We start from the raw sequence: 12,249 nt of genomic DNA on the forward strand, positions 1-12,249 counted from the left end.
TGTATCTCTTCTCTGTACTGGAGTTAACATAAACTTTCCTTTGAAGAAAAGCTTCTGTACTAAAAACAGAGATTTGAAACCAGAAATTGTGATTTCTCCCGGGTCTGATCAGAACCAGAGCCCATGTCTAGTTACTTTGGTTGAACACTTTTATTATAATTTGTAGGGTTTTTTCAACTTGTCTAAATGCAGAGTTGTCATGTTTGGTTTTAGAACTAACTGTGGTCATTCAAATGTTTGCAAATTATAGTCTCAGATTTCACTTAATTTACCCTGTTGAAATCCTTTAAAAGGATTGGAATCTTTTCACATGCATAAATTTTTTTCCCCTGTGGGTCTAGATGAAGCTAATCTGTCTACACGGTGTCAACAAACAACACCAAAATTGTTAGTAGAGATTGACGAAAGCAAGAGAGAGAAAGGGAGTGGGTATGAGGTTTTTAAGGAAGTTGCAAATATAACTAATGGGACTTTTCCCTGAGGACTAGGATGAAGGTCAGTGTTCAGCATATGAAAATGCCCTGAGAGGGGAAAAATGAGTCCGTTTTTTTGTTACTGTGGATAAGAAGAAAATAATGTACTGTTCTCACATGAACTGTTTTTTGTATGTAATTCTTTGCCAGTTCCAAATTGAATTGGATAGAATTGGTTTCATTCTTAATAATTTGCAGTTTAATCTATTCTTTGTCCTATTTCTGTTTATCTGTGTCCCTGAAAGGAATGTAAACTGTATTGTAGTCTGGTTGATTAGATCCCATTGCTGCTAGCTGTCATGGGATGGATTGCACTGATACAGTTTCTGTAGATAACAGTCAAAGAGCTAATGAACTAAGGGCCGTGTTTACTTTTGGGGGCATCATCATTATCAAAGAGCGAGTAGGTTATTCTACATGGCCTTGGGGTCTACTTTATGTATTGGAGTCCCACACTAGATTGTAAGCTTTTGGGATTAGTAGATAAATTTCTCATCAGCATCTTCTTTTCTTTTCAACGTCAATGCCTAGTAGAAGTTGTAGTTTTTAGAAAATCAAGTATTAGTTGAATTAATGAATTAAATAAAAACTTCTTTGTTGAAATTATTAAGAAAATGTAGACAGAGTTAGCTCCCTTACGGATAGTGTTTGAACAAAAAAAGATTGTTAGTCTCTGTCCTGTTAGAAGAATGAGTTGGGATGAAGCTTTTTCTTTTTTTTTAAATAGTACTTTATCTCTAGGAACACATTTAGTACCAAGTTTTACAAAATATCTCCATTATGCATTTGTTCTGATAGGATTATATGGCTAAGGCTATGTGGTCTTGAATTCAGTTATTTTATAGAATATTTTCTTCTTATCTTAGTGTTTGCTGGACCGTTTTTCTCCTGGGATCCTCCAAGTCTATATTTGTGTGGTTTGGGTCTAACTACTTACCATTTCCACCTTAATAGAGTGGCCACTTAGAAGAGATCATTGTTGGTCTGCAACCAACATATTCCGTATAAGGAATAAGAAAAGACAACTTCTCTGCCCTTCTGACCTTATAGGGTGTCAGTTGAGTTGGTTTAAACACTTTTTTTTTCCTATCTCTGCTTTCTGTAGAGTAACTGAAGAAAATGGTCATAGTTTCCACACACCTCAAAAAGGACATCTTAGTGAAGGAACTGGCATTGCTGCTTCTGATGTTCTTGACACTGTTTCTAAACCAGTTCTTCCATCCCACACCATTCAAACATCAGAAGAGCAGAGCTCAACACCAACACCGGTGAAAAAGTCTGGCAAGCTGAGGCAGCAGATAGATGTCAAAGCGGAACTGGAGAAGCGGCAAGGAGGGAAGCAGCTCCTCAACTTGGTGGTCATTGGTAATGCCCTTTGTTTTTCTCGGTGCCTGGTCACCTCTGCCTTAGCCTGGCCACTTCCTGGTGGCAGCATGTATACTCGTTCCCACTCTGAGTGTCTCTCTGGGTGAAAATGGACACAAGCAAGGAGGTATCACATCATAGTGCTTTCTAGTCACCCTGGGGAAAATAATGCCAGATTACCAAGGAGGTCATTAGACTTGCTTGTGGCATTTTCATTTTGTGACTGTTCTGAAAATGCCATGTCTTACTGACAGTTCGAATTTCCAGAAGTTAAGGAAATTTCCCCCCTCTCTCAAGAGACTCTTTTTTTCTCCATTTACTTTAACTATCATTTGATAAAAACTGGTATTTATTACTCTAAACACTGACGTGAACTATTGGATTACATATTCATGTAACACCTCAATGTGAACAGCGTCTGGAAAATGTACCTAGTATTAATCCTGAATCAATTTTCCTTAGGTCATGTTGATGCTGGGAAAAGTACTCTGATGGGCCATATGCTTTATCTTCTGGGTAATGTAAACAAAAGAACTATGCATAAGTATGAACAAGAGTCTAAAAAGGCTGGCAAAGCTTCGTTTGCATATGCATGGGTCTTGGATGAGACTGGCGAAGAAAGGGAAAGGTAGTCACTATATTTCAAAATTTTTAGTTTGAAATGATATATAGTCTTTTAAATAAGTATATAGTATTTGTTGAATATGTATGAAACATGTCCTGAAATATTTTAAGAAACTTCTTTTAGAGAAAAGCTTTTGTGAGGGAAATATTTTTATTATACTTTCATTATATCTACATACATTTTCTACTCTTCCAAATTCTATGAGAATAGTTGAAAAGAATGTTTATCAAAAAAACTTAAAAAAAAAAAACCACACACAGGAAAATGGTAGTAAAAAACCTTAGTTAATTATTCTGTGGGAGAAGTTTTAGTTGTCCCCCCTAAGTATTTGTTAAATTGACTTGATTTGGAATTAAAATTATGAATAAGACTAAATTTTATATAAGGTAACTTTAAGGGAAGGTAACTTTTTGTAGTAAACTGTCTTCTGTTCTGGAATTAAAATGACCAGTATATTTAAATTATCAGACTTAATTCATCTTTATACTTTCTGTAGTATGTTTTTATGAGATAGAATCAATGAACTAGTAATTAGATCTACTTCCTACAATAGAGATTTAATCTAGTCAGTTACTGTGCCCGTTGCTAACTCTGCAGGAGAGAACAGCTATTCATATACCCCAGCCAAAGTGTTTCTTTCAGAGTATTCAGAGTGGTGGTTTATATCATGTCACAACTGTCAGAGATGGGGGAACCAAGGACACCTTTGTCAGGAAAGAATGAGGACACCTAGTAAGTGAAATGGCAGGTATATCAACTGTGTCAAAGAAATGACTGAAGACTCTGAAGTCCTCCCAAAAGTCCTAAATCAACAAAGAAATTATTCCGTGTTCCCTGTCTTCCTTCTGAGTATAATTAGAAAATATATTTGGATTTTCATACTTTTTAAAAAAAGTGTGTATTTATTTTCTTGAGTCTTGAATAGTCTACATTATAATATATAAGGTAATTCTCAATGAAGGGGGGGACATAATCTTTAGTTTTTTTGATAAACAGAATTTTATATCATGGTGGGTGTTTTTTTTTCTTGTAGTTGGTCTTTTTTAGTCTATATCGCATCATAAGTTTGTTTTCCAACTAGTAAGGAAAATTAGTTGGCTGCAAATTTTTGGAACATGAATATTGGAAAACAGTGGAATCCTGGTATGATGTCAGTGTTAGAAGACTAAATAATTTATTTCTACCTACCAGGTTACCAAACAGACTATTAAAATATATGACTCTTTAGTTATATTTATGTCATCTGTTAAGTGGGTAAAGAGAACAGTAAAATTTAAGTTAGAATGACTTAACTTGTTAATATCTGAGTTGAGCTGGCAAGTGAGCTAATTATCTAATTCCTAGAATAGTCAGTAATTTTCATGGTTTTTTTTATTTTTTATTTTTGATAATACATCTGCTGGTTGGCTGTTATTTTTTGCTGCTGGTAGTTTTCTATGCTTAGCATGATGCAATTTTAGAATATTCTTTGGTTCTGTAGATAGCAGATACGTCTAGATACCTAATAAGAATTTTAACTCACCACTGTATGTTCCTTCATAGTATTTCAGAAATACAGTGTGTTACTTATCCCACCATGTTAAATATTTATAAGTCGTCTCTTCTCAGGTTGAACAGAAATTAGTAAAACAAGTGACATTTTCATATCCTTAGGGTTACAAATGTAGACCAGAGCTGGCTCAAGAGTATATTCTGGTCAAAGCAGTATTGGGAGGAGCTCAGAATAAGTCTTGGTTTATCAGTATTCTGGGTGATTATTTGAGGATTATTAGAATTAAGCATCATTTCCACCAAGTTAAATGGCCCATTGTTTTAGATTAAGCTGGAATGACTTGATCAGGGAGACCCAAAGTTACCTCAACACTCTGCTAGGGGAGACACATAAATTACTCTAATTGTCAGAACGCTTGGCAGTAAAAGGGATGGCCCATCCATTATTCTGGACTGTTTGGGGCAAACCAGGATGAATGATTACCCAGTTTATTGCCCATCTGACTTCCTTTTCCTGATGTCTGGAAAGACTTAGTACCTTTGTAGACTCTTCCTGGGCTTTCTTATAAACCGAACCTACATTTTTGTGGCTAAGAAGCGGTACTGTGATGGTCTCCAGGAAAGATGAAATGGGATGTGAAACAAACTGCTGTTTATCTTTCTCAATTTTTAAAAAAAATTACTATCTCCTTTGATATTTCATTTTTTCTAATTGTGTAACATACTAATCTGCCTTGCAAATGAAAGTTTATAAGTTTATTTTTATAATTAGTGAAGCATCTATATATAAACATGATGAAAACTGCTTCCTGATAGTAGTCATTCTTCACTTTACCTTCTCTGGTATGCAGTAGTTACTGTTTCTTCCTCCAGAGGTATCCCCATATATTTTTCTCTGTTTACAGTCTACCTAGCCTTTTACCAAAAGGAAAAAAAAAAAAAAAGAAATGGGAAATAATCCAGCATTTTGATTATGTTCTTGTGGTATCTACAGCCTTATTTTAAAGACATACACATGTAATTTTGTTACAGCAGAAATTCTAGCCCCCAATTGGTAGCTTAATTCATCAAAATAGTAGACTGTGTAATAAAACTCCCATTATTTCTTAAGAATTTAGACTATCATTTAGCCCATATTATTAAATAATTTAGTCCATAGCATTGATTATTTCTATAGTGTGTTCTAACCATATTACGTTTTCTTTAAGGGGAGTAACAATGGATGTTGGTATGACGAAGTTTGAGACCACAACCAAAGTTATTACGTTAATGGATGCTCCAGGCCATAAGGATTTCATTCCAAATATGATTACAGGAGCAGCCCAGGTATTCAGGTGTTTCCTGAATTATACTACACTGATTGTACATGCAATTTCCTGATGCTGAGCTTATAATTCTAGGATTATAACTTCTAAAATATTTTGAAATTAAAAAATTTAACTTTTGAAAAAATTGGAAAACATAGATTGTATTTTTATGATCTTATTGGTCCTATATAAAACTTTTTTTAGTTATTATATAACTACATATTAATTATGTATTTATATATTATATATATATTATATTTTTCTATTTATTCTATAAAAGCCATGAATTTTTTATAGTAAAAATACTAGTAAGATACTTGATGAAATATAGCTTTATATTATATTAATGAGTTGGAGTGAATGTTTCAATATCTGCCTTTATACTGTATTTATTTTCAAGGCCTATATCTTTTAAAAGCAGAAACAGTGAAGCTTGGGAGTTTTGCCCCTGTGGTTTATTTACTTTCCTTGTAGGATTAAAAAACAGTTGCAATTTGTAGAATTATATAATTCTTAAGGATACTGAAAAAAATCAAAGATAATAACTTTAAAAAATTAAAACAATGAAAGTAGCACTGTACATAGAGGCCACAGCTTCTTTTTCAATAAAAGATGGAAAATATAAAGAGTTATTGGAAAATATAAAGAGTTCAAAAGTTTGCCTGTGTCACTTGGCAGAAAGTGTGACTTAAGCAATTGGCATTTTCTGAGTTCTTAACATCTGTTTAAAGGGAATGTTAATACGAGCATTCATCAACCTAAAAAGGATGTTCTATAAATAAATTAGAATATTTTGAAGATGAATGAGAAAATATTCTATTTCAGGAAATTGATACATAATTTCAAAATAATAATTTAAGATCCATGGACTGAACAAGATATTGAAGATTAAAAAATAGCACTCTTGATTGAGTACCAGATATGGGCTAGACACTATATGAGGTGTTTTGTATACATGTAGTTTACTCCTTCTAAGAAGGTGTATATTATTCCCATTTTATTTTACTTTTTTTTTTTAAAGATTTTTTTTTCTTTTTTTTTTTCTGTTTTCCTTAGTTTTTTTTTTTTAATTTTTAATTTTTTTTTATAAACATATATTTTTATCTCCAGGGGTACAGGTCTGTGAATCACCAGGTTTACACACTTCACAGCACTCACCAAAGCACATACCCTCCCCAATGTCCATAACCCCACCCCTCTTCTACCAACCCCCCTCCCCCCAGCAACCCTCAGTTTGTTTTGTGAGATTAAGAGTCACTTATGGTTTGTCTCCCTCCCAATCCCATCTTGTTTCATTGATTCTTCTTCTATCCACTTAAGCCCCCATGTTGCATCACCACTTCCTCGTATCAGGGAGTTCATATGATAGTTGTCTTTCTCTGCTTGACTTATTTCGCTAAGCATGATACGCTCTAGTTCCATCCATGTTGTCGCAAATGGCAAGATTTCATTTCTTTTGATGGCTGCATAGTATTCCATTGTGTATATATACCACATCTTCTTGATCCATTCATCTGTTGATGGACATCTAGGTTCTTTCCATAGTTTGGCTATTGTGGACATTGCTGCTATAAACATTCGGGTGCACGTGCCCCTTTGGATCACTACGTTTGTATCTTTAGGGTAAATACCCAATAGTGCAATTGCTGGGTCATAGGGCAGTTCTATTTTCAACATTTTGAGGAACCTCCATGCTGTTTTCCAGAGTGGCTGCACCAGCTTGCATTCCCACCAACAGTGTAGGAGGGTTCCCCTTTCTCCACATCCTCGCCAGCATCTGTCATTTCCTGACTTGTTGATTTTAGCCATTCTGACTGGTGTGAGGTGATATCGCATTGTGGTTTTGATTTGTATTTCCCTGATGCTGAGTGATATGGAGCACTTTTTCATGTGTCTGTTGGCCATCTGGATGTCTTCTTTGCAGAAATGTCTGTTCATGTCCTCTGCCCATTTCTTGATTGGATTATTTGTTCTTTGGGTGTTGAGTTTGCTAAGTTCTTTATAGATTCTGGACACTAGTCCTTTATCTGATATGTCGTTTGCAAATATCTTCTCCCATTCTGTCAGTTGTCTTTTGATTTTGTTAACTGTTTCCTTTGCTGTGCAAAAGCTTTTGATCTTGATGAAATCTCAATAGTTCATTTTTTCCCTTGCTTCCCTTGCCTTTGGCGTTGTTCCTAGGAAGATGTTGCTGCGGCTGAGGTCGAAGAGGTTGCTGCCTGTGGTCTCCTCAAGGATTTTGATGGATTCCTTTCTCACATTGAGGTCCTTCATCCATTTTGAGTCTATTTTTGTGTGTGGTGTAAGGAAATGGTCCAATTTCATTTTTCTGCATGTGGCTGTCCAATTTTCCCAGCACCATTTATTGAAGAGGCTGTCTTTTTTCCATTGGACATTCTTTCCTGCTTTGTCAAAGATTAGTTGACCATAGAGTTGAGGGTCTATTTCTGGGCTCTCTATTCTGTTCCATTGATCTATGGGTCTGTTTTTGTGCCAGTACCATGCTGTCTTGATGATGACAGCTTTGTAATAGAGCTTGAAGTCCGGAATTGTGATGCCACCAACGTTGGCTTTCTTTTTCAATATCCCTTTGGCTATTCGAGGTCTTTTCTGGTTCCATATAAATTTTAGAATTATTTGTTCCATTTCTTTGAAAAAGATGGATGGTACTTTGATAGGAATTGCATTAAATGTGTAGATTGCTTTAGGTAGCATAGACATTTTCATAATATTTATTCTTCCAATCCAGGAGCATGGAACATTTTTCCATTTCTTTGTGTCTTCCTCAATTTCTTTCATGAGTACTTTATAGTTTTCTGAGTATAGATACTGTGTCTCTTTGGTTAGGTTTATTCCTAGGTATCTTATGGTTTTGGGTGCAATTGTAAATGGGATTGACTCCTTAATTTCTCTTTCTTCTGTCTTGCTATTGGTGTAGAGAAATGCAACTGATTTCTGTGCATTGATTTTATATCCTGACACTTTACTGAATTCCTGTATAAGTTCTAGCAGTTTTGGAGTGGAGTCTTTTGGGTTTTCCACATATAGTATCATATCATCTGCGAAGAGTGATAATTTGACTTCTTCTTTGCCAATTTGGATGCCTTTAATTTCCTTTTGTTGTCTGATTGCTGAGGCTAGGACCTCTAGTACTATGTTGAATAGCAGTGGTGATAATGGACATCCCTGCCGTGTTCCTGACCTTAGCGGAAAGCTTTCAGTTTTTCTCCATTGAGAAAGATTTTGTTTTTAAGTAAACTCTACCCGTGGTGGGGCTTGAACCCACAACCCAGAGACCAAGAGTTGCATGTTCTACCAACTGAGCCATCCTGGTGCCTCATCCCTAGTTTAAATTAGTGTATTTACCATTTCATGTACCAAAGGAAACAATGTATTTTTCCCTTTGTTTCCTTGTGTGTGTGTGTTTTCATTCAATTAATACTTGCTGAATGCCTGCTGTGTGCCAAGGACTATGGTAACCAATATAGGGGTATGAACTAAGAAGCACATTTTGTTAGTTTAATGGGAGAGGGAAATACCAAAACAAACAGTTACAGTAAAATGTTTTTGAATCCTAGAATCTTAGACTCCAGAATAATCATAAAGATCATTTATTCAACATGGCTAATGGAATTAGGATAGGAAAGGATTTCAGAAATTATCTAATTGAATTCTATTATATGACAAAGAAACGGGCTCAACATATTAGGGAACTTAGTGTGCAAAATACTGGGGTGGGCTTTTAGGGATATAAGCTAAAATGTGCAATATGCTGCTTCTCCTCAAGGAAATCACATAGGAAGGTGAAACATACAAAGACGAAAGGTCAACACAAATGTACCACAAGAAGTATATACACAGTATACGTGATAAGGAAAGATCTCTTTGTTGTGCTGAAAGGCTTCCTTGAAGATGGGTAGGCATTTGAGCTCCCAAAGGCAAGCTGCTGCAAGAAAAAAGAGAAATTGCCCCCCAAGTTTTTGGAGATGGTAATGGGAAAGAGAATTAGGAAGAATATTTATTGCCTTAGATATCTTAATGTCAGTTCAATAAATTTCAGAGTTTTGTTTTAGATTTTGTTTAGTTATTTGCCAGAGAGAGAGAGAGAGCACAAGCAGGGGAAACAGCAAGAGAGAGAAGCAGGCTCCCCACTGAGCAAGGAGCCCAATGTGGAACTGGATCCCCAGACTTTGGGATCATGCCCCAGCCGAAGGCAGATGCTTAATCAACTGAGCCACCCAGGAGTCCCAATGATTTTCAAATCTTAACCTAAGGAAATAAATACAATTTGACAGTTATTAGTAAAACCTGATGAGAAGGAGATTTACAGTTATTGAGCCTAGGATTTGGAAGGTCAGGGCAGGGTGCTTTATATAAACTACACTTACTCTTCAGTGTTTCTGTGAAGTGAGCAATTTTTTTTTTTCTTTTTAAGTTTTCACTTACATTCCAGTTAGTTTAGATATAATGTAATATTATTTTCAGGTGTACAGTATTGTCATTCCACACTTACAGCAAGATTAAACAATTTACTGGAGGTGTGAGGCCTCAGTGAGTACACATGAGTGAAACAGTGTCCATTTCCAAATGAATTGCTCCAATTTGTGCTCTTAACCAAGAATTCTTGTTCAAAGAACTGGATCTCATTGAAGAAATTAGGGTTCAGTGTCTCAGGTCATGAAGGATTGGAAATGAATGCTGAGTTTTAGATGAGAAGAAAGGCAGGAATATTTGGGTAAGCAAAAAGGAATAGAAATCATGGTGTAAATTGCCCCACCAGAGTATGTGGATGGTACTTCTAATTTAAAGTTCTGTTCAGAGCAAAGTGTCTGATAAATTCTTTACTTTTGGACCATTTTATTTCTCATTATGGTGAAGATTATATGGCAATATATTTGAGATTCTTTAAAAACTGGATGGCACAAACTTAAAATGTCATTGAGGAAACAAGAAAGAGGAAAGCTATTTTGGACTCTGTTCAGACCAGAAGACCAGAGCGCTTCCTGTGGATGGAATGTAAAAGGATCCTCGAGAGAGCGATTATCTAGTACCAGTCTGAGCTAGCTCTGGAGGGCACTGCTGGAGTTTGTCATTACATCCTGGATTGTAGGAAAACAGATTTCTGTAAGAATAGGTAGGCCTGCAAGGCAAAAACCGCAAAGGGTTTGTCCTGACAGTGCATTGACAGAAGTACTTGATGAGGATGACAGTAGAGGGACACCTGTGATTGCACAAAGCATTCTCCGCAAATTTTCAAAGACTGCATCCACATGATGTAAGTGGAGTCACAGAAAGAAGTATCAACACAGGGATGCCTGGGTGGTTCAGTCAGTTTAGGGTCTGCCTTCGGCTCAGGTCGTTATTTTGGGGTCCTGGGAACGAGTTCCGCATTGGGTTCTCTGCTTCTCCCTCTGCCTGCTGTTCTCCCTGCTTTTGTGCTTTCTCTCTCTCTCTCAAATAAATAAATAAATAAAATCTTTAAAAAAAAAAAAAAAAGCATCAACACAAAAGAAATAGTGGGAACCCATAAAACTAGTGTCAATAGGCTAAAGAGGAAAAGGAAATAAGGCAAAGGTTAGCTTACTTCTTTCTTTGTGTGTAAATGGCGTGTGAGAGGAAAAATGTCTTTCGCCTGGTTCTCAAAATGCTCCAGAAAGGTTCGGAACCTTTGTTAAGTCAAGGTTCTTTTTCTCTGCCTTAAAGGGTGAATGTGCTATTTTTGAACTCATTTGTTCACAGTTTTTCATTATCATAAATAGTTTATAATTATCTAGGATAAATTCCAGGAAATGGAAGTGATGGAAAGCAAAATATATATAATTTTAAGACTTGATACTTACTGTGAAAATGCCCCCCAGAAAGCTAGCTTCCTCCCTTAAGCTAGCTTCCTCCCTTAAGCACAGGCGGTGCTGTGCCTTTGCCTGTAGTAAATCTTTCTGTCTTTCAAGTCTTGCTTATGTGATTTCTGAAAGTGAGAGAAGGAAAGTATATGTTCATGTATTTTTAATGTCTTTTGTTTTTGGTTTCTAGTGAATTTGAATTTTTTCATGTTTCTCGGCCATTTGTATTTTTCGAGCAAATTGTTTGTTTGTACCCTTTGACTATTTTTCTACAGAGCTGTGTCTATTTTCCCTGTTTTAGTAAAGTTCATATTAAGATTATAACTTACAAATATCTGTCCCTGTTTTATTTTTATTTATTTTACTTATTTTTATGTTTTAACTGTTTATGTATTTCCTTTGCCTTGATATTTAATTGGTATGTAATCAAATATGGGAATTTTTTTATTCTTTATGTCATTATTTTTGGCCACATGCTAGTTTTTTTTTATATTTAAATTTTAATCCATCTGTGTAAGTCTTTTGTTTTGCTTTGGGGCTTGGGGTCAGGTTAAAGTCTACCTTTAAAGTCTGACCATAGTTAATCAACTAATCTGTCCTTTGAATTAAAATGCTGTGATGTTATTCCTAGTTTTGATTATTTCTTCTTTCTTAGGCAGATGTAGCCATTTTAGTTGTAGACGCCAGCAGAGGAGAGTTTGAAGCTGGGTTTGAGACTGGGGGACAAACACGAGAACATGGCCTCTTGGTTCGCTCTCTTGGAGTCACCCAGCTTGCGGTTGCAGTCAATAAGATGGATCAGGTATTTGAAGGCAAATGAGCATTTCTTTCATTTCAGATGTTAGTTAAGATGTTATCCTGCCCTATCAAGGACCTCAGAGGTCACTAGAGTACGTCTTATCAGTCTGATATTAAATACATAAGATACAAGTAATTTTTAAGCAAAAAGATGTCTTCTCTCACTTCCAACATTAATTTTAAAATCTTATCCAAAAACTAATGAGTTACTATATGTTGGCTAATTGAATTTAAATTTTAAAAAAATCTTAAAATTGTTTTTAGTTATAAAATAATACACAATTTAATTTAGTATAAAGAAACCTGAAATATCCTATTTTCCAACTCCCCTTTTCCCTCTGAAATCTTTT

General features: G+C 35.5%; 1 protein-coding gene across 2 annotated transcripts in view; it reads left to right on the forward strand.

Annotated features, from left to right (window-relative positions):
- Positions 1-12,249, forward strand: part of HBS1L (HBS1 like translational GTPase) — an 85,381-nt gene that overhangs the window by 51,697 nt on the left and 21,435 nt on the right. For both annotated transcript variants that reach the window (XM_082730700.1, XM_082730702.1), the window contains 4 exons: positions 1,579-1,838; positions 2,301-2,466; positions 5,163-5,280; positions 11,757-11,903. In XM_082730700.1, coding sequence (XP_082586826.1) covers positions 1,579-1,838; positions 2,301-2,466; positions 5,163-5,280; positions 11,757-11,903 — 691 coding nt within the window. The remainder of the gene's footprint in view (positions 1-1,578; positions 1,839-2,300; positions 2,467-5,162; positions 5,281-11,756; positions 11,904-12,249) is intronic.

This window comes from Mustela nivalis (genome assembly GCF_964662115.1).
Source record: "Mustela nivalis genome assembly, chromosome: 5".
Classification (NCBI taxonomy): Eukaryota; Metazoa; Chordata; class Mammalia; order Carnivora; family Mustelidae; genus Mustela; species Mustela nivalis.